The 27,142-nt window shown below is 61.9% G+C and overlaps 10 protein-coding genes across 10 annotated transcripts in view; 6 read left to right on the plus strand and 4 right to left on the minus strand.

Moving 5' to 3' along the window:
* SPRG_19466 (hypothetical protein) overlaps positions 1-2,621 on the minus strand; it is a gene marked incomplete at both ends in the record, with an annotated part of 2,906 nt that extends 285 nt beyond the window's left edge. Inside the window, one exon of the mRNA XM_012342006.1 lies at positions 45-2,621. Coding sequence (XP_012197396.1) covers positions 45-2,621 — 2,577 coding nt within the window. The remainder of the gene's footprint in view (positions 1-44) is intronic.
* A 604-nt stretch (positions 2,622-3,225) lies between these two features.
* Positions 3,226-6,202, plus strand: SPRG_03092 (hypothetical protein; the record flags this gene model as incomplete). Its single annotated transcript, XM_012341685.1, has 2 exons — positions 3,226-5,977; positions 6,034-6,202. Exons 1-2 carry the CDS (start codon positions 3,234-3,236, stop codon positions 6,200-6,202), a joined length of 2,913 nt encoding a protein of 970 aa, XP_012197075.1. The 5' UTR covers positions 3,226-3,233.
* Positions 6,203-6,385: 183 nt separating this feature from the next.
* Positions 6,386-7,409, minus strand: SPRG_03093 (hypothetical protein). Its single transcript, XM_012341686.1, has one exon. The coding sequence runs from the start codon at positions 7,398-7,400 to the stop codon at positions 6,432-6,434; it is 969 nt and encodes a 322-aa protein (XP_012197076.1). The 5' UTR covers positions 7,401-7,409; the 3' UTR covers positions 6,386-6,431.
* A 596-nt stretch (positions 7,410-8,005) lies between these two features.
* SPRG_03094 (hypothetical protein) lies at positions 8,006-9,133 on the plus strand. The gene is made up of 2 exons (XM_012341687.1): positions 8,006-8,496; positions 8,551-9,133. Exons 1-2 carry the CDS (start codon positions 8,040-8,042, stop codon positions 9,006-9,008), a joined length of 915 nt encoding a protein of 304 aa, XP_012197077.1. The 5' UTR covers positions 8,006-8,039; the 3' UTR covers positions 9,009-9,133.
* A 1,140-nt stretch (positions 9,134-10,273) lies between these two features.
* SPRG_03095 (serine/threonine protein kinase) lies at positions 10,274-11,815 on the minus strand (the record flags this gene model as incomplete). The annotated part of the gene is made up of 7 exons (XM_012341688.1): positions 10,274-10,703; positions 10,784-10,983; positions 11,035-11,127; positions 11,202-11,377; positions 11,429-11,573; positions 11,616-11,705; positions 11,765-11,815. 7 exons carry the CDS (start codon positions 11,813-11,815, stop codon positions 10,274-10,276), a joined length of 1,185 nt encoding a protein of 394 aa, XP_012197078.1.
* A 343-nt stretch (positions 11,816-12,158) lies between these two features.
* On the plus strand, positions 12,159-13,938 carry SPRG_03096 (hypothetical protein; the record flags this gene model as incomplete). Its single annotated transcript, XM_012341689.1, has 2 exons — positions 12,159-12,968; positions 12,997-13,938. 2 exons carry the CDS (start codon positions 12,159-12,161, stop codon positions 13,936-13,938), a joined length of 1,752 nt encoding a protein of 583 aa, XP_012197079.1.
* Positions 13,939-14,118: 180 nt separating this feature from the next.
* SPRG_03097 (hypothetical protein) lies at positions 14,119-14,866 on the plus strand (the record flags this gene model as incomplete). Its single annotated transcript, XM_012341690.1, has 2 exons — positions 14,119-14,499; positions 14,531-14,866. The coding sequence occupies 2 exons, from the start codon at positions 14,119-14,121 to the stop codon at positions 14,864-14,866; spliced, it is 717 nt and encodes a 238-aa protein (XP_012197080.1).
* Positions 14,867-14,877: 11 nt separating this feature from the next.
* SPRG_03098 (hypothetical protein) lies at positions 14,878-16,229 on the plus strand (the record flags this gene model as incomplete). The annotated part of the gene is made up of 2 exons (XM_012341691.1): positions 14,878-15,837; positions 15,885-16,229. 2 exons carry the CDS (start codon positions 14,878-14,880, stop codon positions 16,227-16,229), a joined length of 1,305 nt encoding a protein of 434 aa, XP_012197081.1.
* A 476-nt stretch (positions 16,230-16,705) lies between these two features.
* Positions 16,706-23,617, minus strand: SPRG_03099 (hypothetical protein). The gene has a single exon (XM_012341692.1). It carries the CDS (start codon positions 23,586-23,588, stop codon positions 16,767-16,769), a length of 6,822 nt encoding a protein of 2,273 aa, XP_012197082.1. The 5' UTR covers positions 23,589-23,617; the 3' UTR covers positions 16,706-16,766.
* A 1,841-nt stretch (positions 23,618-25,458) lies between these two features.
* SPRG_03100 (hypothetical protein) lies at positions 25,459-27,116 on the plus strand (the record flags this gene model as incomplete). Its single annotated transcript, XM_012341693.1, has 4 exons — positions 25,459-26,135; positions 26,182-26,568; positions 26,621-26,923; positions 26,991-27,116. Exons 1-4 carry the CDS (start codon positions 25,830-25,832, stop codon positions 27,114-27,116), a joined length of 1,122 nt encoding a protein of 373 aa, XP_012197083.1. The 5' UTR covers positions 25,459-25,829.
* Positions 27,117-27,142: the final 26 nt, after the last annotated feature.

Below are 27,142 nucleotides of genomic sequence, written 5' to 3' on the forward strand. Positions count from 1 at the left end.
ATAGTACATATCCGCTCGCCACGTTCATTGATTTCGGAGGCGACGAGTGCGCACGCTTGCCGGTTGTGCTGCGGAGCACACCGAGCGTGGGCGCCCGACGGCAGAACGGACACCCCGAGGTTGGACGCGAGCACCATCTTGCCCGGCTGCACGGCGCCGTACCACCGCGACAGGCATGACTCGCAGCACTTGGTCGCGCAGCGTCCGCACGCCGACGTCAGCGCCGGCAGCGTCAACTCGTCAAAGCAGAGGTTGCACACGTCCTTGAGCGTCCCGGACACGACCGTGTCTCGGATCAAAGCCACGAGCGCGTCCGCGTTGTGCACTCGCTTGCCGTCGACGATCAACGGCGTTGGCTCGCTCGTCGCCTGTGTGGCGCTGAAGAGCAGGCCGTGCTTGAGCGTAAACATCTTGAAGTAGTTGATGGTGCGGTCAAAGGCCATGGCCACGAACGACGCGGCGGTGGTCGGGCGCGTCCACTGCAAGTCGGCGAGGATACCCGGGTTGGCAGCCAAAAGCGCCTGCAGCGTCAGCGTCGTCGGCGCCGTCGCTTTCGTCGGTGTCGCCGTGCACACGGCGCAGACATTTGGGTGCGCGGCTGCGTAGAGCCCTGCGGGGTCGACAAAAGCGTTCCAGCACCCGTTGCAGTGGTGCATCGGTGGCTTCTGCTTGGCGCCGCTGCGGCAGTAGAAGCACTTGGGCGTAATGTTGAGAAGGTCGGTTTGAATGACGGCGTAGAGACCGTGGCAGCCCCGGCACTCGACGAGGTGCGAGTTGGCACCCGGCACGGCGGCCTTGGTTTGGATTGCCGTGGCTTCCTCGACGCCCGCAGTCGAGCAGAGGGCGCACATGTCGGGTGTCACCATGAGCGAGCAGCTCGTGTCAACGCCGCACGAAGCACAACGCACCTTGGTATCAGGCCGCAGCTGCGTCTTGGTCGGCGTGAACCCGAGGGTGACGTCGACGTCCTTGGTGGCGGCGAGCCGGAGTCGGTGCACATGGTAGAGCTGCGTATAGACCGCCGCTTCCTCCTCGGTCAAGTAGGCGCGGCCGCGGTAGAGCAACTTGATAAACTCGAGCGAGAGGATCTCAGGAAAGTCCACAACGTTGTTGAGCGGAATCCAGCGCCCGCGGATCGACGTCAGATAGGCTTTTGCGCGCGGTGCGAGCAGCGTATTCTCCGAGAGACAGCAGAGGAGCGCCATGACCGCCGCACCCTTCGTCGAGAAGGTCGTGCCCGGCAGAATCAAGTGCGGCAGGAACGAAAAGAGGTGCTCGTTCGAAATGGCCTCCGGGAGATGCACAACGGCCGCCTCGTCCATGGCTTCGACAGACGGGTACACGCGCAAGTGCGTGAGGAGCGACTGCACGGCGGCGAGGACGCCTGGGTTGGGCGCGCGGGCAAGCGACCGGACGTCGTCCTTGTCGATGGAAAACGCCGCTGCCTCGAGCACGTAGCTCGCGCCACGTGGGAGTGCCCGAAGCGTTTCGCGGATGAACTCGCTGTTGTCGTGAGATGCATCGAGCCACTCCTGCACCTGGCGCTTGTCGGCCTCGCTCAGCGCCGGGATGCACGCCGAGAGCTGCGCCGAGAGCGTCTGGAGCCGCTCGTCGAGGCGCCGGCCACACACAAGGCGCCAGAGCTTCCCGAGCACCGGGTTGTACGTCAGCGACAGGACGTTCTCGGGCGTGAAGACCTCGCCAAACGTTGCGTAGACGAGGTTGCGGAAGGCCTCGCTGGACTTGAAGAGCACGGGAAGCTGGCCGAGGTCTTCGACCATGCTGGCATGCGACTCGAACGTAAACGGCTCGGTGGACGATGAGAGACCGAGAAGGCTGCCAAGCTGCGTTTCCTTCTCGGCTGTGAACGTCGTGTCCAAGGGCACACCGTTGCGCAGGATGTTGGTGACGCGCAACTCGTCTGCGCAAGCAAAGTCCTGACCCATGAGCTGGAGGAGGAGGCCAATCGTCGCCTTTGTGATCATCGTCGGCGTACGCGACGTCAGGACCGTCACAGGACCCAAGAGAGCGTAGAAGATGGCAGAGGCCAGCGTCGCCTCCGCCGTGTACTGGTTCGAGTGAAATGTGTACACCGGGACGCGCTTGGACTGCAGCGTCTTTTGAATACCAAACCAGTCGCTGCCGGCTGTGTACACCGGGTTGCCGCCAATTGCTGCGACTTCTTGCTGCAGGTGCGAGGACGACGTGGCCGGGTGGTGCGGCGGTGCGTCCGTGTACAAGAAAACGACCGCGTCCGTGGCCTGGACCGCATCGATGGTGGCGACGACGGCGTTGAGCGCGGTCTTGACGGCCTCCGGGTAGTCGCCGCCGCCGCTCGGACGGAGCTTGGCTGCGAACGTCTTGATCTCGTCGTTCGAATGCGTGCGCTGCCCGATGCTCGTCACGACGTTTACACCGTCGCAGTAATCCTTGTACGACACGACGTGGAGCTTGAGGCGGCCGTTGAAGAGGAGCTCCGTGAGCGCAAAGACTTGGTTGATCGTGCTGCTGAGCGACGCCACGTACGATCCCATGGACCCGGTGGTGTCACAGACGACGAAGAGGTCGACGACTGGGCGCTTCTCGGTCGTCGACGGCTCGGCTTCGGCGTGCGGCTCCATGGTAGCTACTCTTGCTTGAAACGTGGGCAAATGGAAAATGAGCTCCACTGGAAGCGAGGCTCAGGCACTGCTCATCGTGCGCAGATCGGTGGTGCGAGAAGGAACCTTCACTCGCGCGATGACTACCTTCACTCAACTTGACCATTTGGTGCACGCAGGTGCTGCCACGTCATGGGGTTGAAGATGGACTGCCGTGCGGATGTAGCACCTCGTTCGACGAGCAGAACGTGCGCGGCACCAAAGCACGGGAGCCAAACCCACAAGAAAATGAAACCCGAAATATCTTGTCGAATTGTGGTGTTTTTCCCGCTTCCAAAATACGGATTCAATTGTACCGTACATTTCGAGGTCGTCATCGAAAGTCGTGGATTTGGATGTGTAGTTACGTAGCAAGCAGCTCGTCGGGCACCGTAAATATACGTTCAAGCCGTGTAGTTTCTCGTTTAGGAGCCAGCCGCACACAGGATAATGGTGTCGCAACCCAATTCACGTCCAAAACACCTTCACTCAGCGACGCAGTCGCTGCTGCATCTGCTTTGTACCAAGGTCCTTGATACACATGTTCTAGTTGAAACTTGTGCGTTCCCCACTTTTAAAACGGTCACCAACACGATGGCGACGGACAGTGTCGACCTCTTCCTCGTCTGCGACACCACGGCCTCCATGGGCACCTACGTCGCGTCCCTCAGCAGCACACTGCGCCAGATCTTCGCCTTGACCAAAGTCCTCTTCCACGGTCGCCTCTGCGTCCACCTTGTGTCGTACAAAGACTACTGCGACGGCAGCGACGTCGTCACCTACTGCAGCCAGCGCACGCACACCAACCGCTCCATGAGCGCATTTGTCTCGCAACTGCAGGCGTCGGGCGGCGGCGACCACCCCGAAGCGGTCAAGACGGCGCTGCACCAGGTCGCTGCGATGCGCACGGCAGCCACGGCCGTCGTGCTGCTCTACACGGATGCGCCGCCGCACCACCGCGCGACGGCGTCCCGCTTCCAGGCCCGCGAAGCCGCCGCGATTGATGCCAATCCGCTCTACCAGGGTGGCGCCGACTGGTTCACGCTGCGAGACGCCCTTGGTGACGCGCACGTTTTCACGTTTCACAAGGAGATCCCGAGCACGGTAACCTCGGGCGTCTTTTATGCGCTCTTGGGGCCGCTGATCGTGCTGGACGACGTAAGCACCAACACGATCACAGAGGCGTCGATGGGTCTCCTGCTGCAGCTCATGGGCCAGTCGTTTGCAAGTCGCGTCAAGTTTGCCATCACCGACGTCTACCACAAGCAAACGACGCACTACGACCGTACGTTGTCGCTGCCGTCCGAGAACGACTTGCCGGACCTCTTCTCGCTCACAACGGCGACGCGACCGTTTGCGTTCGAGCCGCTGCCGGCGCTCCGACAAGACCTCGACGCGCTGCCCGACCGCTTCCGGCGCGACGAGACGTACCAAGGCACGGTCTATAACGTGCTCAAGGTGCTCTTCACGCCATCTCTCGTGCTCGCCGTGACGTACAACCCGATCGTTGGCAAGCTCTGGTCGCTCGTGTGCAGTCGTCGCCTCGACCCGCGCCTCAAAGCCTTGACGACGCGCCTCTCGCAGTGCGTGCCGGGTCTCGACGGCGACAGTCGGCGCCAACTGCAGGCGTGGATCGCCGACGCCAGAGACGCCACCGAGCGCATTCGAGACGTGGTCGCATCGGCATCGGCAACCGGTGGCTACTACATTTTGGACGCCGGCGTCGATCTCGCCAATGTCGACACGGAGGCACTACGGTCGCTCGCGCGGGCGCCGCGCCGGGGCGCGCTCCAGCAAGTCCAGACGCTGCTCACACAGCTGCAGTGGTTCGCAACGGTCCCGGCAGAGGCGACGGTGCTGGACGACGGTGCACCGATGTACCTTCCCGTCGACGTCTCGGACGCCGACCTTTTCGCGTGTCTCCCGCACCTGCTCAGTCCCGGCTTGGCCTTCTCGAGTACCGGTGCCATGGTCCTTGCGCTTCTCTGCGCGCTCTCGGACCACCATCTTCTCGCGCACCGGGCACGCGCGCACCTCGACGCCAGGCGCGGCCACTGGTTGCACTTGGATCGTATCGACATGTACCCGGAACTCGTCTCGCTCGATTACATCAAGCTCTTGCACCGTGGCCGCGCCTTCTTGAATAGTGACGAAGCGCACGTCTACGGCGTCTTGCATACCATGTACCGGCTGCGGCTCGCAGCGACCAAGCTCGTCGACGTCTCTGTCGGGTTCGTTCCTGCAAAGATGACGTGGCATCCGGACGAGACGGCCCCGTGCCACTCGTGCGGCGCCTTTGTGAGTTTTTCGCTCATGGTGTCGAGAACCAAGTGCGCGCTGTGCGTCACGGACGGCGTCGCCGGTGCCATCGCGCGGCACCGAGCAGCCGCGGCACCCGCTGGTCACTCGCGCCGCGTGCAGTGTTCAAGGTGCCTCGCCTTGTATGCGGTGGTGTGTGTCGACGATCTGACGATCGCGCCCAAGTGCCACTACTGCCGACAGCACACCAAGCACGACAAGATCCCGGTCACCGAGTGCACCGGGTGCCACAACCGGTTGCTCGACCCGGCAGGTCTCTACGCCGCCCGACAGACGAGCAACGCGACATGGCGATGCGCAGTTTGCACAACGACACCGGCGGCAGCAACGTCGGTCGTGCCGTCGACGATCGAGTGCCTCTTCAAGGCGAACCCGAGCCTCGCGAGCCTCGTGCAGTGGTCCAAGCCAAAGAAGGCGTCGACGTTCGTGGACCTCGTGTTCGACCGCACGTGCAACTACTTTGCGCTCGCCACGCAGCACGCCAAGCTCCTCTTTGGTGCGCGTCGACACTCGATCGAGAGCGACGGCGATACGACGACGACATCGACGCTGTGGAGCCACGGCAAAGTCATCTTGCAGGCGTCGGCGCTGTGCACCGAGCTCGCAGAGTTTCTCACGCACGGAGATCTCACCGAGCCGTGCTCTCTCTGCTACAACGACGTGCCGTTGCCCGGGCTTCAGAGCGCGTGCGGTCGGTGCGCGACGCGCGTCTGCACGCCGTGCCTCCAGACCTGGTACGGAGCGACGCAACCGGGCCACCTGCTGTCGCCGCCGCACCTGACCTGTCCGTTTTGCCGCCGAGATCCGACGCTCGACGTACTCTTGCGCTTCAACCGACAAGCGTGCGCGGTGACGACGGGCCACCGACGCCCGCAGTGGCGCCACGACGTCTACTACGGCTGGTGCCTCGCGTGCTACGGCGTCAAGATCATGGCCAACCGCGCGTGCGTCGAGGCGCCGCCGACCGAGATATCGGACTTTTCGTGCACCGATTGCATCGCGGCCCACGTGCGATCGAGGTGTCGCTGGCACCGACCCCAGTGGTGGAAGAAGATACAGCGGTGGACATGGCGAGGTTCAAGAGATGTCCGCGCTGCACCGTGCGCATCGAGAAGGACGGCGGCTGCAACCACATGACGTGCGATTGCGGCCAGCACTTTTGCTGGCTCTGCCTACAAGCGTGCGAGTCGGGCACCGCCACGTACGCCCACCTTTACGCTGCGCACCGCGGCGCTGGCTGGTAGTGCCTCGAGTGCATTTTGAAAAGAAGTTGGTACCATTTTTGTTCGACAAAGACTTGGCATGGACGCCGTCGGAGAGTTGTTTCAACGCACACTGAACGTCAAGCACGTCTCCTAGCGAGCTCAGGGCCCAAGAGTGTCGGCATATTTCACTCGGCCGTGTCAAATAAATCAAAACGCATCAAGTCGAAAATAGATAGGTTTCCATCATTATCGTCAAGACGACACCTCCTTACGCCCCGTAAATGCGCTCGAGCAACGCGAGCGTGTGGTCCTTCAAGAATGCCTTGGCCGCCGGCGTGTGTGCGCTCGTCACGCTCCCCGCCTCTCCGTACTGATCGAGTACGTGGAAGCCGGTCGTGGGTCCATGTTCCGAAATCAAAAAGTCCGACATGTACTCGCCGCAGTCGGACGACGACTTAGCAAACGTTTTCAGCGGCTTGAGCACCATGCGGATTGCCCACGGCATCTCGGTGCCCCAGTTGGTCGCGACAAAGCCCGGCGCGGCGTGGCCAAAGGCAATGTTGCTGTTGGCGGCGTCGTCTGCAAACGCGTCGAGCATGAGGTCGTTGTAGTAGCCGGCGGCGTCGGCGGCGTTCTGGAGCGAGTAGTTCTCTTTGAGCTCGACGTCGTCGAAAAGCTTGGCGTACGGCTTGTGCACGCCGCCGCTGAGGACCGAGAGGACGCGCGGCGCATGGCCCGAGGCGCGAAGCACGGGCAAAAACTCCTGGACGAACGCCATGCGGCTGTAGTAGTGCAGCGCCAGCTTCTGGTCGAGGCCCTCGCTCGTCTCGGTGCGGCCTTGGATCGTCGCGATACCCTGCGTGAGCACGAGGCGGTCGAGGCGCGGAAACTGCGACGAGAGTCCATGGATGTTCTGAAGATACTGCGCGTCCAACGGCACGAACGCGTACGTGCCAGTCGGGTGCGACGCTTGCATGGCCTCGACGATCGCCTGGCCGCGCGCCGCGTTGCGGCCGACAATGACCACGTCAAACTGGGCTTGCGCGAGGCGCCGAGCGATCGCTTCGCCAATGCCTGACGTGCCGCCAACCACCATGGCCTGGAGCCCGGGAAAGGCGGCGCCGGCGTTGCGTGCTTGGAGGACACTGAGCTTCATCGACGACGTGTACGAGGTGTAGGCGATCGAGAGGCCGAGGACGAGGGTCGATGCGACGAAGAGCTGGTGCGACCGCTTCATAAAGCAAAATGCGATCCGATTCAATGCGAGGGCGCGGCTGATTAGTCTGCGACCGCGTCTCGATAAACACGGCCCGAGTCGACGCTATCCAAAATGATGCGTACCAATCAGAGTGCAGGTTACCTCCATGAACGTCGCGGATTGGTGGGATCGGCAAACGGCAATGTGATCGACTACATCCACGCAACCTGCACAACATCGCTGGGGCCATCGCATCGCGCCCACCGCAGGACGGCAAGACAGCGACAATTCATTTTGATGCAAGAGTGATCAACCAGGCGAGATATCATATCGGCGGCAAGAGACTGGGGCTGGTATTGCGAAAAGACAGGTCATTTGACTTATCCCACGCAACTTTTGCGACTAGCCGCGTACACGGGCGTCCAAGGGTCCATACCGAGGTACATTCCATCCATCGCCATGGAATGCATGATCGATTGCGACGAGCATGCGCCCATGACAGGCAAAACACAAGTGCACCGCGCAGGACAGCGCAGCTGCTGCGGATCGGCGAATCAGATGTCGTGGCGTGCGGTGGCGCGTTTATGTTGGCTTCGCCGCTTATCGTTGCGTTCTTTTAGAACCGTCGCGACGCCAGACGAACACTACGGACGCGGGCACTTTGCTTTTTGCGATCGCATGCGTCTCCAAGCTGTCGCAGCGCGCAATGCCGGCGCCAACTTTGCAGGGTGCACGGCGCTCGTCGTTGGCGCCACGTCAGGCATTGGCGAGGCCATTGCGCACCGCCTCGCCAAAGCCCACTTCAACGTCGTCGTCGCCGGTCGCAACGCTGAGCGCGGCCGCGACGTCGTTGACGCGCTGCACTCGACGCACCCTGGCGGCGACCACACGTTCCTTCCGCTTGACGCCGAGTGCATGGCCAACATCCATGGGCTCTCGTCGCAGTTCCCGCGCCTCGATCGGCTCGTGTGCACACAGGGGATCTCAACGATCCAAGGCCGCACCGAGACACGCGAGGGCCTCGACCAGAAGATGGCGCTGCACTACTACAGTCGCGTGGCCCTCACGCGCGAGTTCCTCCCGCTGCTGCGGCAGTCGCCACGGGCGCCGCGCGTGCTCTCGGTCTTTAGCGCCGGTAAGGATGGGATGTCCTTGTCTGCTAATGGAATGACAATATTGTATATACTAGGCGTGCACTCGCCGTACCACAAGTTTCGCGACGACCCGGACCTCCAGATGCACTACTCGCTGAGCAATGCCGCGAACGCGTGCGGCTTTTACAACGATCTGATGCTCGACGCGTTTGCGGCCGACCCGGCGAACGCGACGGTGGCCTTTGCGCACACGGCGCCGGGTTTTGTCTCGACCAAGTGGGGCACCGAGATGCCGTGGTTTGTACGAACGCTCTTCGTTCGCCCGCTGCAGTTTTACGGCAAAACGTCCAGCGACTGCGCCGAGTTCCTCTCGGACTTTCTGCTACAAGAGGCAGCGCCCGACGCGCCACGCGTCACGCTTCTAAACCAGTTTGGCGAACCAGCGTCGCCGACGTCAATGCACTCGCCCGAAGCTGTCGCGTTTCTGCGGGACCACACGCTCGAGGTGCTGGACCGTATTCGCGCCGACGCCGCCGTGGCCAACGTCGCCTGATTCGAAACAAGTTGTTGTCACTGTAGCTATTAACTCTTGCGATAGTACTGTCCTTGCATAGAGATTCGTACAAGGTCAATCTCGTCTGCATGCATGTCTGGAGCCGGGCGGGTATAATAATTGCGAGCTTTTTGTAGCATTGAAGCGATTGGTGGGTGAATGGCGAGCGTATCGGTATCCGATACGTTTAAATAGCAACAGGAACGCGTGAAAGGCTGCGAAAGTCTGCGGAGGGAGTGCATGCAGCACATTTTCAGCTCGAGGAGGCCGCGATCGCTGGGGGCAGGGTCTCAGCTGGCTCATCATTTTGTTGCGACGGAGCGCTTGTCGTGCCCAAGGCTTCGGACATTCTGTTTCGCGCGATCAATCGCGTCAAGTATTCATTGCACAAGTCGTCAATCCAACCGCTCGATGGACCAACGTTGCTTCGAATAGACCTCCAACTGCCAAGACTCGACGTTTCATGCATACGGTCCATTTCTCACCATTTCACACAGATATGGAGAGGCGATTCCTCACAGGCATATATGGGCTCATTTGTATGCTACCTGTCACACATGTTTGAAAACACACCCGTGGAAAGGTGTGTGCGACGTGGTAAATGAGGGAGGGATACAAACACCAAGACAATTGCCGGTGGCAATATTGGGGGATAGAAACCCGAGCCCTACAAAAGCGGGTGCGGTAGAATGGCCCGGTGAGTTAGCGTTATGACGATCAATCAATCAAACGTGTTCGCGTTGAAACCAAATTAGCAAAAACTAACTCAAAGACTTCGCATACGTAGTGCTACGCCTGAATGCGTGGGAGTTGGCACCAGCACTTGGTCGTTGGGAGTGAGCTGCGCACGGAGAGATCCATCCCGTGGTGAACCCCACTCGCCGAGGGTTAGCTCGCTCGAGGTCGTACGCAGGCTCCTGTACTCGGACCACCCGACAGAGGAGTGCAAGCCGTCGGGTGTAGCGTTATGACGAGTGAAGGAAAGCTCGAGAGGTCAATAATCCTGCACTGGAGAAACCCGGGAGCCTTTATGAGGAGCAACCCATAATATCTGTAACCCATAAGATCTGTAACCAACTACCAGTAGCCACAACTCGCCCCGACGGTCGAGCAGTAAATATCTGTTAATGATTGGCTACGTACGTAGCATTGCGGCACGTTGGTTGGTCTTGATGTAACTACGACAATCGAGTTGTTGGAAACTCTGCACGAGTCGTACATCGGTCAAAATCACCCGAAAAGTCCACGAGCGATCCACGACCATGTTATAATGCACTGAGGAAAGGGTGGGCAAGCGCCTCCTGTGGGGAGATGCGCTGGCGTGGACACACGGTAAGCATGCGCTGAAGAAGGTCGACGCCATGCTGCCAGCGCTTGCTGTCGACGTTCATACCGGGCGAGTCGCGAAGGCACTTGGCGAGGTTTTCGGCCACATACGTCTGGCGCAAGGCAATCTTATCCGGCTTCCGACCCGGCGCCGACATGAGGCCCGTCACGAGACGGGGCTTGGCACTCTCGTCAACACGCGACTTGAACGCAAACCAGATTGGGACGCCGGCCGCGATCTCGAGGAAGACGCTCCCGACGGACCACATATCAAAGGCATGCGGCGTGCAGTGGTCTTCAAAGTAGAGCTTGATGTGGTTGGCGCTGTGCTTGGTGCGCAAGAGCTCGTGAATGTCGGGTGGGACATACCTACGATGATAATCGTGAGTGTCTGCAAGACAATGGACACCTTGTCCATCCCAATATCCGAAAATGATCGAAAATCGTACTCGGGTGTCGTCGCTGATGAGAGGCGCGGCGACGCCGCGCGAAACGCGGCGCCGAAGTCGATGAGCTTCAAGTGGAGGTCGCGCTTCCCATTGGGCTGCAGCGTCGATGTGACGAGGATGTTGTCGGGCTTGATGTCTGCGTGGACAACGCCGAGCTCCGTCAGCGTCGCGACCGCCGAGATGAGTTGTCGTAGAAACGTCTACAGCACCGTCATCAGAGACAATATTCTCCACACGCGCGCGATGCACACCTTGAGGAGCTGGATGTTTTCCTGCATGGCGAGATACAGTGGACGGTGCAGAATCTTGTAGACGCGCGACCCTTGGTAAAAATCCCCCTTGATCTCAAACAGCATATTATGCAGTGTGTCGCCGCCTTGCTCAAATAAAAGCCAGAGATCGTGCTTGGTTCAATGACGCGGTAGAGCTGCGCAATGCACTCGAGCGGCGCTCTCTTGGTCGATAAGACGGCGCTGGACGAAGGAAGGCGTTGTCGGAGCTTGTCGCCGACCACGTCGACGCCCGCAAACAACGTTGTGCCGACGCGCGCCTCCGTGATGGCCGACGCCACGGCGCTGCTCATGAGCGCATCGTCTACTTCATGCTCGTCAAATTGCATTAAACGCAATGTAGCTTCAAATCCACCTTTGGGAATCTGCTTGAGGGCAAAGGCGGCACTCGTTTTGGCATCGATCACTTGCCAGACCGTGCCAAAGCCGCCGGCGCCGAGCTTCTTGATTTTGGTGTAGCCAGCCAGCCACCGGTCTTCCGGTACACTCGGCGGTCGCCTCTATAGACAGTGTGTAGCAGCAGCGCAGTTTTCATTTAGTACCTTGGTTGCGAGCTGTCGGAGCTGCTGCGGCGTCTGTCGGCGGGCCGACGAGACCGACTGCGGCCGCGGCTTGATCGTGGGTGGGACACTCTACTCAGGACACGATGACATGGTCCTAGAATGGTTTTGCGATTCAAGGAGCCGTGTACGAGGAGTGTTGACGCGTGGAGCAGCTCGGCGCTGGAGCACACCGTCTCCATTCTAGCATCAGCGTAATAATAGCAACCTCTGTTGGCTCCTGGAAATTAAAATCAAGATCCGGTTGCCATTCCGCTTGCATCTCTATCTCGGTTGCTAGCACCACGCTACCCTGCGCTGCGTCTCAGTCGCGATGGTCTGGCTCCCGTGGCTAAGACCGTCGACGGCGACAAGCCTCTGCTGCTCTGCAGTGGTCCTGACCCGACCGCCGCATGGACGCTTGTTCTCGTCGGGCAGCGACGTCGGTGGGCCTGCCACGTCGGCCGTTTCTGGCACGGTATCCGGATGCGTATCCGGCGGCTTGCCTCAAGTTTTCTATTTCGACGTTGGGTTGTGAGCAGCAGCATGATGAACGCGGCGACGACGAGCATGGACGCGATCGCGGCCGTCCGCGGCTACGTCGAGAAGATCATCGCCGACGGGCAGCTCGATGGCATGAAGGCGCTCATCCTCGACGGCGAGACGACCAAGATCATCAGCATGGTGCTCAGCCAGTCGCAGATCCTCGAGAAGCAAGTCTTTCTCGTCGAGCAGCTCGGCGCCAAGACGCACGAGCGCATGGCGCACCTCAAGGCCGCAGTGCTATTGCGGCCGACGCTGCGCAACCTCGAGCTCCTCAAGCACGAGCTCAAGGCGCCCAAGTATGGCGAGTACCACATCTTCTTCACCAACATTACGTCAAGCGACGTCTTGGAGCGGCTCGCGGAAGCCGACGAGCACGAGGTCGTCCACCAAGTCCACGAGTACTACGCCGACTACATGGCGATCAACGAGCACCTCTTCCACTTCAACCTCCATGGCGCCCTCAGTCTCAGCGTCAAAGGCGCCAACCTCGCCAACATGACGCCGAAGAACGCGGCCCTCTACCAGCGCAGCGTCGACGGGCTCCTCGCAGTCCTCCTCTCGATGAAGAAGAAGCCGATTGTGCGCTTTGTCAAGCACTCGGACGTGGCCGAGAAGCTCGCGCGCGACGTGGCCACGCGGATGCAGCACGAAGACGGCCTCTTTGACTTTCGCCAGCCCAGCGTCGCGCCACTCTTGCTCATCTTGGACCGCAAGGACGATCCGGTGACACCGCTGCTGTCCCAGTGGACGTACCAGGCCATGGTGCACGAGCTCCTTGGTCTGTTTGAGAACCGGGTCGACCTCGAGCGCGTGCCGGGTCCGCGACGACATGAAGCAGGTCGTCTTGAGCGTGACCTCGGACGCATTCTTCGCGCAGCACGTGCACGCCAACTTTGGCGAGATCTGCATGGCGGTCAAGGACCTTGTCGACGCGTACAAGCGCAGCTCCAAGCAAAACGAGAACATCGAGTCGATCGAAGACATGCAGCGCTTCGTCGACAAGTACGCCGAGTTCCGCGCGCAGTCGGTGACCGTCTCCAAGCACGTGACGCTCATGGGCGAGCTGAACCGGCTCATCGAGGTCCAGGGCCTCATGGACGTGAGTACGCTCGAGCAGGACATGGCCTGCAATGACGACGCGTCGGGCCATCTCCGCGAGCTCACACTGCGCTTGCGCAAGGCTGCGATCGCGCCGGCCAACAAGCTCCGTCTCGCGCTGCTGTACGCGCTGCGGTACGAAAGCCCGTCGACGACCAAGGCGGTGCGGGACCTCCTCCTCGAGGCAAATGTCCCCAACGCCCAAGACGCGATCAGCACCATGCTCGCCTATGGTGGCGCACCGGCTCGGACCGGCGACTTGTTTGGCGAGAAGGGGCTTAAGAAGTTCATCAAGGCCATGGCGCAGGTCACCCAGGGCCTCCAAGGCGTCCAGTGCGTCCTCACGCAGCACGTGCCGCCGCTCCTCAAGATGCTTGAGAACCTCTTTGTGAAGGGCGTGCTCCCGGACGCTGAGTACGGTGGCTTCCAGCCGTCACCGCCGCTGCCCAAGAAGCTCAAGGACGTCATCGTCTACATCCACGGCGGCGTCACGTTTGAGGAAAGTTTGAAAGTCGCCGAGCTCAACACGAAACTCGCCGCGTCCGGCCAGCGCGTCCTCCTTGGTGGCCCTATGGTGCACAATTCGGAGAGCTTTCTCAAGGAGCTTTTGGAGTCGGCCGACGCGTCGTCGCCAGCCACGTCGGTGACGCCGTCCTGGAAGTACGAAGGCAAGCATCTCTAATTTCTCATTTCGTTTATACAAGGTCGCTGCATTCGTAGTATCCTAGTGGGGGATAGCGTTGGATAGCGTTGGAGTACTATCCAGTGTATGGATCGATGTGGAAAGAAAGCAACCAATCAGAGAGGTGAATGACCAACAATATCAGCCAATCCGTGCGCGGATAGAAAGTGCATTTTCGTCATGACCACCGACCAACGCACCGACGTTCCGGCGTGGGCGCCGCAGGCGTTTGCGACGGCGGCTAACGTCGTTGGACCCGCCGCCCTCTACATCGACGACGACCGCATCGATCTGCCTCTGACCGACGCGATCGCCGCCCGGTATGCCAACTGCGACACCACCAACGTCCGCGCCGAGTTTGCTGGCGGCTGGTCCGCCGTGCACCAGTGGCTCAAGGAGAGGCTCGTGCCGGAAGGGCCCTGCTCGGTGCAGTTTTCTCACCTTGCCGTCGACACTGTTGGCAGTGCGTCAAGCCTCGAGCCGATGGCGCCGCCACCCACGGGGTGCTTTGGGCGCCTGCTTGTGCGACTCCCATCGCGCTACGCAGGCGGCGGCATCACGGTTGCCTCGTCGTCCGTGCTGGAGATGCCAGACGCCAATGAGGCTGGCGCCCATTACACGAGGCGTCCGCGCCATCTTGGTCTACTATCTCGTGTACTCGGACCCGACGACGCACTCGCGCTGCCAGCCTCCGACCGACGCCGAAGCCGTTGCCGCTTGGATCCCGAGGTGTGCCGCCAAGCTCTTGCCGTTCTTTTACGGCTGTCAGCTGACCCAACCGTCGAGCACCCTCTCGTTCGAGCCTGTGTCGGCCACCGATGTCCGGTTTCTCAGCGCCGTTGCCGCCACCAAGGCCTTTGACGATGACGTCATCGCGTACACGCCCTGGCCTGGCTGCAAGTGCCGAAAGGGGTCGTCGCCGGCGTGACACGCCTCCGCATGCCACCGCCGGACGGCGACCGGTCCTCCAACTACCTTTTGCTCTGGCCCAAGCACCGACGGGTGCACATCGCCGATGTCAACGATGCACTGTATGCGCTCGAGGCCGCCGTGAAGAAACCAAACGCCACCGACCTCTGGGGCTGCGACTCGGTCGACGCCATGGCCGAGATGTATTTGCAAGAGTATCTCGTTCGTGGTTGCTCGCTGCGCTCGGTCCAGCGCTTGGCGTCGGTGGTCGTGCGCCTCGGTAGCGTCGCCTTGGCTCAAAAAATGCTGTCGGAATGTCCAAAGTCGGGGTCGACCGTCGCCGACGTGGCGCCGTGGGTGCAGCAGCTGCTCGAGCGCTTCGACGCGCTGGAAACGTTTCTGGGCCAAGTGATGCAGCACACGTCGCTTCCGCTCATTGCGAGCCTCACCGGCGTCGCTGCGACGCCCATGTGCCCACCACTGTCGACGCCATGCACGCGCGAGTGCGTCCGGTGGCTCCTGCCACGGCTGCACGCGCTCGTCGTGCCGGCTTGCGACGACGATGACCGCGAGGTAGGGATCCTCAACGAACGCCTCGCGTGGCTTCTGCTCATCGACACGTATGTCGACGCGGCGGACGCCGGCCAATGGTTCTCGCCGCAGCTTCCACGTCGGGCCATCCAGACCATCAACGCCTGCATCGGTGCGTCCTCGGCCATGCTGACAATGCTCCAGAAACAACCCACGTTCGAGATTGTCATCCCGGCGTTTGAGCGGGCGCTTGAATTGGTGGCCGAGCCCTATCGACCGACGTTGCGCCGCCGCCTACGGTACTGGCGGCCACTCGTCGACGATGGAGCCCTTCGCCCCCGCCCGAGTGCCAACCACATGTGGGCGTGCGCGACGCTCGCCATGTTGCGCTACGCGCATCGCATGGAGCCGACGCGATCGGTGGCAGACGTGCTTTCGCTCTGCACGGCCCGGGCCTCGGTGCTCGTCATTCCAGCGTGCATCGAGTTTGTGAGAACGCAAAGCAGTCCATCCACGACATGTCGGCGACAACGTACTCGAACATCTACCACCTCTTGAAAGCCACGTTCTGGAACGACTACGACGACGACGTGGACGGTGTCTTGACGCTGCTGCGGCAGCACGGCCTCGACCGGGCGATCGAACACGGCAACGATGCCGTGGACGACGGTCGGTACGCCGAGTGGGACCCGTACTACGACTCGAACGACGATGACGAGGACGAAGACGGCGACGACGACGAGCATGAAGACGTCGTGGCGTCCGTCGCGCGTCGCTTCTTCCGAAACCCGCCGCGTCGGAAGCGCAACGCGACCGCGCCGTCGTCCAGCGCCAAGAAAGCCCGCACGTGACGCTGCCAACACATGGTATTGAAAGTTTATACGACCGACGGACTGTCGATCTCGATCGGAGCTCTCATCGCTTATAACATGCACTAATCAACCCCACGGTTCGTTCCCCTAGCCCGCATGGATTGCTGGGACATGTCAGTCGGTCAAGACGCGCTCTCTTGATCGAGGCAAGATCGTCGAGCTCACTGTCAGTTAGCTCGAGACCAGGCGATGTTGGCTTGGGACTCGCAGGCCCGACTGTCCTGTAAAGTCTCTGGGACTGGACGCACCTCTAATGTGCTCCGTCTGACAACGGGAGGGAGACGACATTGACGAGGACCGGCTTACCACATCGGTACTGTGTCCTACTGTGTCTGCCGCTGCCGGGCTCGAAGCGTCGCCCAATCGACAAGAAAGTCATGTCGTCACCGGCGTGAGGAACCGGACATCCCACGCGCCTTGTGTCGTGCGAATGGTGCAGCAAAACCAGTTGAAAAGCTAAATTGATACATTGAAAGTTATGTAGATACGCATAGATCGAGCATACACAGAGGACGCTTAGTTTTGAGTGCGCGCAAAGATCGAGCCGCGACGGAGCGCCGTGATGACTTCTTCGCGGTCGGCCGCCGGCAGCTCCGAGATGAGGTGGAGGATGCCGACGACGGCGGCGTTCGGGTCCTGGAGACCGAGGCGCGTGACTTCGCGCGCGATGCGTTCTTGGTGAAGCGTCTCGACCTTCTTGGCGATCCAGTCGTGGTCGCGGACCAGCCACGCGGCGACGGCCTTGTCGTCCGACCAGACCGCGCCCACGTTCTGGGCTTCAAACCACGCTTGGACCGTCTTTTCGGTGGCCGCAAAGCTGCTGCTGGCCATCTCGGCGCTGGACGCGGCCTGGATCGTGCGGCGCACGCGGAACTCGGCGAGGCGGCGCTGGAGGCGGTTGTAAAAGTACACGCGCGCGTTCTCCCACGCGACCACGTCGCGGATGACCTCCTTGGCCTTCATACGACCCGGCGTGTCATGGAGGTCGCCAAAGTGCGTCGCGATCTGCGTCAGAATCGGCAGCAATTTGGCTTCGCGGAGGCGAATGTCGCGGAGGAGGTCCGGGCGCGCGCTCTCGTCGGCGGCCGCAAGCGCCGCGTCGAGGCGCAGCAAGGTCGCGTCGACGCGGTGGGCGGTCGCGAGGAGCGCGGGCTTGCGGTACTTGATCTCAATCAGGCCCGCGGGCTCGAGGACGCCGCCGCGGCCGCGCGGGTCGGCGTACATCTCCATGACGTCGGCGTTGATCGTTGGGTCGACGACGACCCACGCGCCACCGCGGAGCTCGGCGAACGGCGGGATGTACACAAACACGGGCTGCTTGTAGTGGACGAGGCCGTCGACGATTTCGGCGCCAAACTTGAGCACTTCGTCAAACATGTCACGCTGGCCGCCCGAGAAGCCGCGCCAGTTGGCCAAAATGAAGAGCGGGAGGTCTTCGCCGTTGAAATCGCGGATCGCCGTCGCCGTCTTGTGCGCCGAGTCGGGGAACCAGACTTGGCCGGCCTGCTGGACCGTCGCTTCCTGCGTCGTCGGCGCCGCCGGGTCGGCCGGCGTCACCTTCTCGACCGTGCGCACTTCCGTGACGACGACACCGACCGGGATCCCGCCGAGGCGACCACGACCGACGACGACCGTCTTGGCCCACGCCGCGAGCGTCTCGACGAACGAGTCCTTGTCGAGGAAGCCCGAGACCCACGCCGCGTCGACGACCTTGCCCGTGAGGAGCTCGCGCGGGTCGTACGCGACGCGCGTCGGCATGTACGCGATCGGGCGCTCGATAACGTCGATGCCCGCGACGTCGCGGACCGGGAGCGGGCCGCCGCGCACCGAGGGCACGAAGCTGAGCCAGTTCAGAATGCTGGCGATGCCGTGGATGTGGTTGGCGCTCGTGAGGTGCGTCACGCCGTTGTTGTGCATGATCTTGACGCCGCCGAGCTGGTCGTTCGACGTGTACACGTCCTTGCCCATGAGCTTGTTGAGCGCTTGGAAGCCCGTGAGGATGATCGGCGCGCTCGCGACGTTCTGCACCGTGCGCTGGCCGAGACGCACGAGGTAGGCGCCAATGCCGACGCTGCGGCCGCACACGTACGTCAGCGTAAAGATGTCTTCGTACGCGCGCGACGACTCGCCGGCGATGCAGCCCGAGCCCTTGAGGTTCTCGACACCGAGATCCTTCTCCTCGCCGATAATGTCGGTGATCACATACCGGACTTCGCCACTTTGCAGCGTCTTGGCGGTGGCGTGGACGGCGTTGACGCTGCTAAAGTACGCGTAGTCGGCCGGCGTGAGGTAGAGGTACTCAAAGCCCTTGCTCGGGTCCGACGCGTCCTTCCAGCACACTTGGTACTTGGCCTTGATCGACTCGGCCATGCCGATGCGGGCGCCCGAGTTGGCGGCAAAGTACAGACGCGGCAAGCCGTGCGAGCGCGCGTACTTGGAGGCGAGGTCGAAGAGCTTGTCTTCGCGCGTCCCAAACGACCCGGCGTTGAACGTAATGTCGTTGGCAATCAAGACGAGCTGGCGGCCCGCCGGCACCTCGGGCGTCGCAAGCGTGAGCAGCCACGCGACCATGCCCACGTCGTTGAGACCGCGCGGCCGCTGCAGCAGCTCGACCGCTTCGTCGTTCTCACTCAAGACAAACTCGCGCACGTCGAGGAGGCGGCTCGGGATCTTGGTCGGCACCCGCGCCTTCGCACGGTCGCTCGCGTACTTGCGCCACACGCGGCCGAGCGCGTGCTCGATGAGCTCCAAGAAATCGTACGCGTAGATCGTGTCGCTCGAGCGCTTGGCCGCTTCCCGCTTGGCGTCAAAGGCGTACGTGACGGGGTACGGCGTCGAGACCGGGAGCCCGTCGAGTTCGCCGACGACGTCGTCGCCAATGCTCGAGAAGATGTTGACTTCGGACCCGTTCTGCATCTCTTGTGCCTCGACATACGCCTCGACGCGGAGCACGTAGCCGGTCGGGTTGGAGGCCACGAGCCGGACGGGAATCGAGTACGCGTTGTCGTTGAACTTGGCGCCAATCTTGAGCTCGACCTGCGACACCTTGAGCTGCGCGAGGCGGTCGGCGTACCGAGACGCCAGAATGCGAATGACCGCCTCGAGGTACTGTGGGTCGACGACGGCTTCCGGCGCCACGTTCATAAACACGTGGTTGTTCTTGATCGGCAGCGACGGGTCGGCGACGTTGGCGCCCATCGCGAGCTCGAGCGCGTTGAGTGCGTCGACCAGCGTGCGCTCCGGGCCCGGGTGCGCATCGAACGACGACGAGAGCGACTCGTCGAGGCGCTCGAGCTGACGCACGACGGCGCGCACAAAGAAGCGCTGGAAGACGTCCTTCTTCGTGGCTTTGGCGGCCGCGAGCGCGCTGCTCTTGGGCGTCGAGAGGTACAGATGCACGTTCTTGTCCTTCGAGTCGACGGTCACGACGTTGTAGTTGCCGAGACGCGGCAGCTCGAGCATGTACGCGAGCGGGGCTTCCATGTGGCGCACGATCGCATCTTCCTCGTAGTTCATGTTTTGGCGGAACGTGTAGATGCCCGGGTAGAGGTGGTACGTCGAGGTCGCATCGAGCACCGCGTTGACCGCGGGCTTGACCGCAAACGTGATGCGGCGGACGAGGCGCGATGCCAGCTGGTCCTTGATCTTGCGCACCGCGCGCGTGAGCGCCATGAGCGCCTCGTCCTCGGCGTGTTCGTGCGTGAGGAGGATCACGTGCAGCACATGGACGTAGTCGCCGCCCTTGAGGCCCGCGAGCGCGTTCCGCGGCGGCACCATCGCAAGGAGCGCGTCGACGTTGGCTTCAAAGGCGCCGAGCGTCTCGAACGCGGCGAGGAGACCGTGGCGCTGCACCGTCGACGGGATCGAGCGGCCAATCGACTTGGAGAGCGACGAGTCCGAGTCCGAGCCGGTCGATTCCGAGCGCGTGAGCGAGACGAGGTTCGTGCTCGACGAGCCCTTCTTGAGCAAGCTCGCGAGGTCGTTGTACGAGTCGGCCTTGGACATGGACCCCTTCATCGCGAGCGTTTGGTCGGCCGGCGACTTGAACTCAAACTTAGTCGCGAGTAGCGATGGCGTGTCGTGAAGCTCCATCTTGGCAATGTCGTACGACCGGTAGATGCGGCGGATGTACAAGTTGAGCGCGACGTCGCGGACGCGCGCCTCCTTGTGATGCAGCAGCGAAATCAGCAAGTCGAAGATCGGCTGCGGCTGGTCGAGGAGCGACACGAACGCCGGCGTCTCGTGGTCGGGCGTCGGCGCGGCCACGATCCCTTGGAGCAGCGTCTCCATCTCGAGGAGGCGGTCCGAGTACGACGGCATCTTGCGGTCGACGAGGATGCGGCGCGCCTCGAGGGCCACGAGCGAGTAGTGGCGGCCGCGGAAGTTGGCGATCGCCTCCAGCATCGGCACATACGACGCGTGCGAGTCTTTCGCGCCTTCGTGGATGTGCTGCAGAATGTCGAGGAGGCAGCGCGACCGGCGGTCGATCGCGAGGTGCGCGCGGGCAATGCCAAACACCGACCCGAGGTTGTCCATGTGCGCCTTGCGCAGCGCCATGACAATGTCTTCCATGTTGCCCGCGCCCGCGTACGCGGCTTCGACCGTAAAGTACTTGGCGATGAGCTCGTGGATCGCATGCTCGCGGCGCGACTTGAGGCCCGCCGTGTACTTGGCCATGACGTCGCGGAGCGGCGCGACCTTGGCGTCAAACGCGTTGGCCTCTGCGTGCGACGGCAGCTTGGCCTTGAACGCATCGAGGATCGCGACGACGGCCGCCATGTTGAACGGCACCGCCTTGTTGGACGCGCGGAACGCCGTCTTGAGCGCGAAAATGTCGTCGTAGACGGCGCCGGGCATGCGGCCCGCGAGCGACGAGAGCACTTCGCCGAGCTCGTCGACCGGCAGGAGCGGGTCGTCCAGCGCGCTAAAGAGGTCGGCGAGCGCCTTGGCGACGAGGTCCTGCGGCACCACATAGCCTTCCAGGAGCGTGCCGACGACCTCCATGGCCTTCTTCAGTACGAAGATGGACTTGGCGCTCGCCAAGTCCGGGTCGTTGGAGAAGGCCGGGAGCTTCCCGCGGAAGATGTCGGAGAGCTTGACGCACGACGGATCGTCCAACTCCATGGTCGCAATGAGGTCGCCGGGCGCGAGCACCGAGCCTTCGGGCTTCACATGCCGCACGACACCGTCCTCGGGCGTCAGCAGCGGCATGTACATCTTCATGACTTCGACTTCGGCGTACGGCGTGCCTCGGCGCAGCTTGGCGCCGTCCTTGGTGAGGTACCGCGCGAGCTTCCCGGCCGCGTTCGTCACGAGGCGCGTCGGGTCGTACTCGTTGGTGAAGACGCACGTGTTGCCGTCGACGATGAGGCGAAGGCCCTGCGCTTCCTTCGTCGCGTACGCCACGTGGCTCTTGCCGTTCAGAAGCACGAGGAAGCCGCCGTCCGAGAGCGTCCGGATGTTGGCTTGAACGTACGAGTCGTTGCAGCTCAAGGTGAACGTGATCGACCCAGACCGCGCCGCGTGGATCTGGTACTTGACGCCTTCGTAAATGAGCTCGAGCGCGTCTTCTTGCGTCAAGAGCTCGGGCGCGGGAATCTGACCGCGCTCGAGCTGGGCGACGTACGCCTCCATGCGCGCCGCCGAGGCTTGGTAGGCCAGGCACATGGCGCCGACGAGGACGACCATGAGCGTGTCCGGACGGCCCTGCAAGCTCACTTCCTTATGGCGCGCAATGCGCTCGTCGAGCCACGACGTCGAGATGCGGTTGGCCTTGAAGTCGTCGGCTTCAATCATCTGCACGAGGTACTCGACCGTCGTGTTGATCTCACCGCGGATCGAGAGCTCCTTCAGGGCGAGCACGAGGTTCTTGCGCGCGCGCTCCCGCGACGTGCTCCACGAGAACAAGTGGCCGATCTGCGAGTCGGCGTACTCATGGACGCGGCCCGACGAGTCGACCGAGAAATAGCCCCACACGTCGGGCGTCGACCGAAAGTTGAGCTCTTCGATCGCGCCGGACGTTGGCTGGAAGCCCGCGTTCGGGTCCTCGGCGGTGATACGCGCGGCGATGACGTGGCCGTGCGGCGGCAGCTGCTTCTCCTTCTCGAAATCGATGACCGACTTGCCGTGCGAGTCCTTGTTGTAGAGACGGCGGACGTCCGGGATCATGTGCAGCGGAATGCCCATGGCCACTTGCAGCTGGCACGCCGGGAGGTTGACGCCCGTGATCATCTCCGTCACGGGGTGCTCGACCTGGAGACGCGGGTTGAGCTCGAGGAAGAAAAAGTTGTTGCCATCCGCGTCCGGCGTCTCGGTGAAGAGGTACTCGACCGTACCCGCGTTCACGTAGTCGACCTCCTTGGCGAGCCGCGTCGCCGCGAGCATCATCTCGTCCCAGACCGCCTCGGTCGGCGCAAGCACGGGGCCTTCTTCAATGATCTTTTGGTGGCGGCGCTGCACCGAGCAGTCGCGGCCCGAGAGCGCGATCGCGTTGCCGTACTCGTCCGCGAGCAGCTGGACTTCGAGGTGGCGCGACTTGGGCGCGAGCTTCATGACAAAGATCGGCGAGCCAGGAATCTCGCCCTGCACGGCCGTGTAGCCAGCGACCACGTCTTCGGGGCGCGTGATCTTGCGGATACCTTTGCCGCCGCCGCCCTCGCTGGCCTTGATCATGACGGGGAACCCAATGCGCGCGCACTGCTCGACGCAGTGGTCGACGTCCTTGATCGACGCCGACGCGTACACCTCGTCCGGGATCGAGTTGAGCGCCTTGTAGTTGACTGTGATGCCATCGCCGTTCCACGAGATGGTCGGGACATGCGCGCTCTGCGCAATGATCGTCGACCCGATCTTGTCGCCGAGCGCGCGCATCGGCTTGCCCGAGGGCCCGACAAAGAGGATCTTACGCGCGGTCTTCTCGAGGCTGTCGGGCAAGAGCGGGTTCTCACTGGCATGGCCCCACCCGGCCCAGACGGCGTCGACCTCAAAGCGCTCGGCGAGCTCGACGATGAGCATGACGTTGGCGTAGTTGTTGTTGTTGGAGCCGCCGGGCACCTCGACCACGTGCTCGGCCATGCGGATGTACTCAGCGTTGGCGCGCAGGTCTTCGGGCGTCGCCATGACGACGAACTGTACCATGCGCTCGTTCCCGAACGTCTCGTACGCCCACTTGCGGATCGAGCGGATGGCCTTGACCGCCGAGATACCGTTGTTGGCGATGAGCATCTTCGTGACCGGCCGCTTGCCGTGCATCTCCTCGACGTAATGGGCCATGCTCGTGAAGGTCAGGACGCGGCTGTCGGCGCGGGCCTTGCGCAGGCTCGTGAGTTCGGCGGCCATGTGAGTTGCTTCGTCTGCCACACGCCAAGTTGCTAAATGAGACTTCGACTCTTGGCATGGATTTGTGATGACTATCCGGATACGTGTTTGGTAAACATACTGTTTTCAGTATGAGTATACTGTATCGTAGATAGGGGATCTCCAACGGGGTAGGGGCTTTTCAGCCAATCAGAAAATTCGATCCGCGTCAAAAGGGGTTCCGGGGCAGCGCGGCAACTTTGACGTCATCTTTTTGGCCAATCAGATGAGAGGCGGGGTAGGGGACGGCGGAACGTCATCGGCCACCTGCGCTTGACGGGAACGGCAGCCGGTATACAGTCGCGCAGTGCTTTCCCATCGGGCTTGCCGAGCCCCCGCAAGCAGATTGAGCCACAAGCAGCAGCAGAACGCCGCCGTCGTGTCGACATCGACGAGGAATGATGCGGACGCTCTTGGTCTGCAGACGGTTATATGGGCGTCAACTGAGTTTGACGTTCGGTCGAGACAGCGTTGCGTGGCTCCAGCGAGCTGCATATAGACGCAGCGACGTAGGACAAAGAACACGTGCTAGGATCGAGTCATTGGGCGGCAAACGGTGTGTGTCTCTTCTTCTCGCCGCCTTGCGACTCGGAGCTTGGGGACCGGCAGCGATGAACCCAAGACGCAAGGCAGCCGCCAACGATGGCTACATGCAGCGAATCTTGGGCGTGCGACGATGACGAGGAGCCGAGTAGCTGTAGCGGACGAGTTCCGCCACATCGCGCGTGGTGGTCGTCGCCCAATGGCTTTGTGCCAGGTATGCGGCGCGGCGTCTGATTGGTGCGTTGCGATGAAATGATGACGTAGGCCCGTGCACCCGTGGGTGTCCGTTCCCGTCCAGTAAGATGCGAGGAAACCGACATGTCGCAGCGTGCCACAAGGAGATGGCGAAGGAATCTTCGCGGGGCCCCTGCAGCCGCCGGGTCTCTGGCGCCAGCCGGCGTTGGATGGCCACGAAGGCCGCAAGAAAAGGCAGAGTGCGCTCGTTTTATGCAACCAAGGACATCCCGGCGGCAAATGCTTCGTACCACAAGTCGATCGACCCCTTCAGGCTGAGTGTTGGACGAGCCAGAAGCGCAAGGATGCGAACCGAGGTCGCCTGTCCAGTGCTGCAAGATGCGACGAGAAGGGCCTGTCGACGTCTTCTTGTCCGGAAGCTAATACCGACCAGAGTGGTCGTCCTCGTCCGAACGGTAGACGGAAGCCATGGCATTTGCCAAGCGCAGATGAGCCTGGAGACACAAATCGCAAGCGCCGAGGTAGACGATGCAGATGATGAAGACGAGCTCGGATTCGGAAATGGTTTGGGACATCCACGCACATCGCGGAAGGCTCGGTGGTCGAGCGTGACCTGGGTATGTAGCAAGCGCGTTCAAAGGTTTCGTCAACACCGATGCACACGCTGCACCTAGCGCAATCGACGACGAAGTCTTTCTTCATGTCATGTGTAGTATGCGTCTAAACTTTAGAGGCGCATACTCGTCTGCATGCTTTAGGCTCTACAGCTTGCCAACGAAAGGCGCTGCAGTGTATGTACGTACCTGAGATGGGTGAGCACCTCTAGCAAAGCCGCTCGATGCTCATGGGGGTCCAGAAGCGCGTCCAGAGTAGTTGACGCAGTCGCTCACTCGAATCTCCCGTTCGCACGGCAGGTTGCAACAGCGTGTAGCTGTCGTATACTACCGCACCGAGGAGAACGCAACGAGGTAGCGCATTGCGCAAATGGATGCTTCCTCCACTTACGTAGGAGCGAACAGCATGTACAGGCTAGAACAGTGGCCCGACAGCGATGGGAACTCGCCACTCCTGACGCCAGATACATATCATCTCGTGGGCTGCTGTATGATGCTACACATACAACCCGAATGCTACCACGGCCATGCCATGCTCCTGCACGAGGGCTCGGCGACCAGCCTTGCTTGCACTTGTCGTCCTCGTGGCCACGTCCTGCGTGCCATCGAGCTCGCCTGATTAGCACCACCATGGCTGGGTTCAGCGACCGAACTACGCAATCGTCCGAGCCGGCGTCCGTAGCGCCTCGCCAAAGCTCCACCCATCGCGCATGCTCGTCGTCGCCTACGCGTCGGCCATGGCTCATCGCTCGTTCCGCCTGGTCCAGAATGCAGGGATCCACGCCGTGTAACTTGGTATTTGTATGAGGTGGTCTAAAAAGACGCCACTTTCGCCCGGCCCCAAAGCAAGTAGAAACGCAATTTCGAGACGATGGTCGACGTCCTCTCGTGGGTCTTCCTCCCCGGCATCGGGCTCTTTCTCGGCCTGAGCATCTGCGCCTTCGTCGCCCTCCGCGGCGAGTCGCGCCATGCTGCCGGCGCCATGGAGCTAGAGATGGGCGAGATCTCGGCGGGCGCCGAGACGCGCAAGCGCTTCTTCGTGCTGCTCCTCATCGCAGCCAGCGCCCGCCTTGTGAGCTTGAGCGTCGACCTCGTCGCCCTCTCGCTCTCGCCTGGCGACTCAGATCTCGCCTTCCTGCCGCGCAAGAACTCGACCAACGCCAGCATTGCATGGGTGGTACGTACTCGCCCTCGCGCGTCGGGCTCAAAATGGCTTGCATTAGTCGTCGATCTTTTCGCTGCTCCCATGTCTCTTCTTCGTCTCGACGTACTCGCTGCTCATCTTGTTCTACGCGCAGCTGTGCACCGCCTGCTATGGCCTGAGCTTCCCGCTCCACAAGGCCGCGTACTTTGCCTGCAACCTCGTCCTCTACGTCGGCTTTGTCGTGCTCATGTTTGCGACCCACTCGACCGGTAGCTTCTGGAAGTGGACGCAAGGCGGTCTTGGCTGCTTCTACATTTGCGGGTTCCTCGCGATCCTCTACTACAGCGGCCGCCTCGTCGTCTTCTTCAAGTCGACGCACGTCGAAGATGACTTCTTCTTTGACATGGACGTCTCGACGCATGCATCGTTCCGTGGCCTCACGCCGCGCCAGATCGTCGTCCGCCGGGTAATCCCTACTGCTGCTTCTCGTCGTCGTCCTCATCGTGCACGGCTCGTAGATCATGCTTATCTGTGCCATGTGCTGCGCGCTCTTCCTCGGCCTGGGCATCTACCTCCTCTGCATGGCGACGGCCGCGATCCCGTCGTGGCACGACCAGTACCGAACGCCAGCGGGCTTAGACCCGTATATCTTTGAGCTCGGCGTGTACATTCTGAGCGAGTTCCTCCCGTGCAGCCTCCTCTTGTACTTTACGCATCGCACGGCCGCGACCACGTCGACGACGGCGCGCAGCGGGAAGGACGCGATTCTGGACGAAGCCCACACGCTCCTTCGCGCCGACGACGCGCCGTACCATTACCAGGTAATGACTCTGGTGTGGCCAGATGTGGTGCACGTCGAATCTGGTTCTGATCCACTTTCGCGAGTAGACGACGCCGATGATGGCGACGAATGCCGCCGCAGCGGGTGTCCCGCCGCGCCCGTACCTCCCGCGCAACAACAGCAGCGGAACGTTCGAGCGGTCGCCCATGGGCAGTAGCTCGTCCTTTGCCTGATAACGTCGTGGGGCGAAGACACGGTG

This window comes from Saprolegnia parasitica, assembly GCF_000151545.1.
Source record: "Saprolegnia parasitica CBS 223.65 unplaced genomic scaffold supercont2.8, whole genome shotgun sequence".
In the NCBI taxonomy this organism is placed as follows: domain Eukaryota; phylum Oomycota; class Saprolegniomycetes; order Saprolegniales; family Saprolegniaceae; genus Saprolegnia; species Saprolegnia parasitica.

Coding starts and splice junctions, on each gene's coding strand:
- SPRG_03093 (XM_012341686.1), bottom strand. CDS start 7,400: ATGAAGCGGTCGCACCAGCTCTTCGTCGCATCGACCCTCGTCCTCGGC.
- SPRG_03094 (XM_012341687.1), top strand. CDS start 8,040: ATGCGTCTCCAAGCTGTCGCAGCGCGCAATGCCGGCGCCAACTTTGCA. Junction 8,497..8,550: donor GCTCTCGGTCTTTAGCGCCG/GTAAGGATGGGA, acceptor TGTATATACTAG/GCGTGCACTCGCCGTACCAC.
- SPRG_03099 (XM_012341692.1), bottom strand. CDS start 23,588: ATGGCCGCCGAACTCACGAGCCTGCGCAAGGCCCGCGCCGACAGCCGC.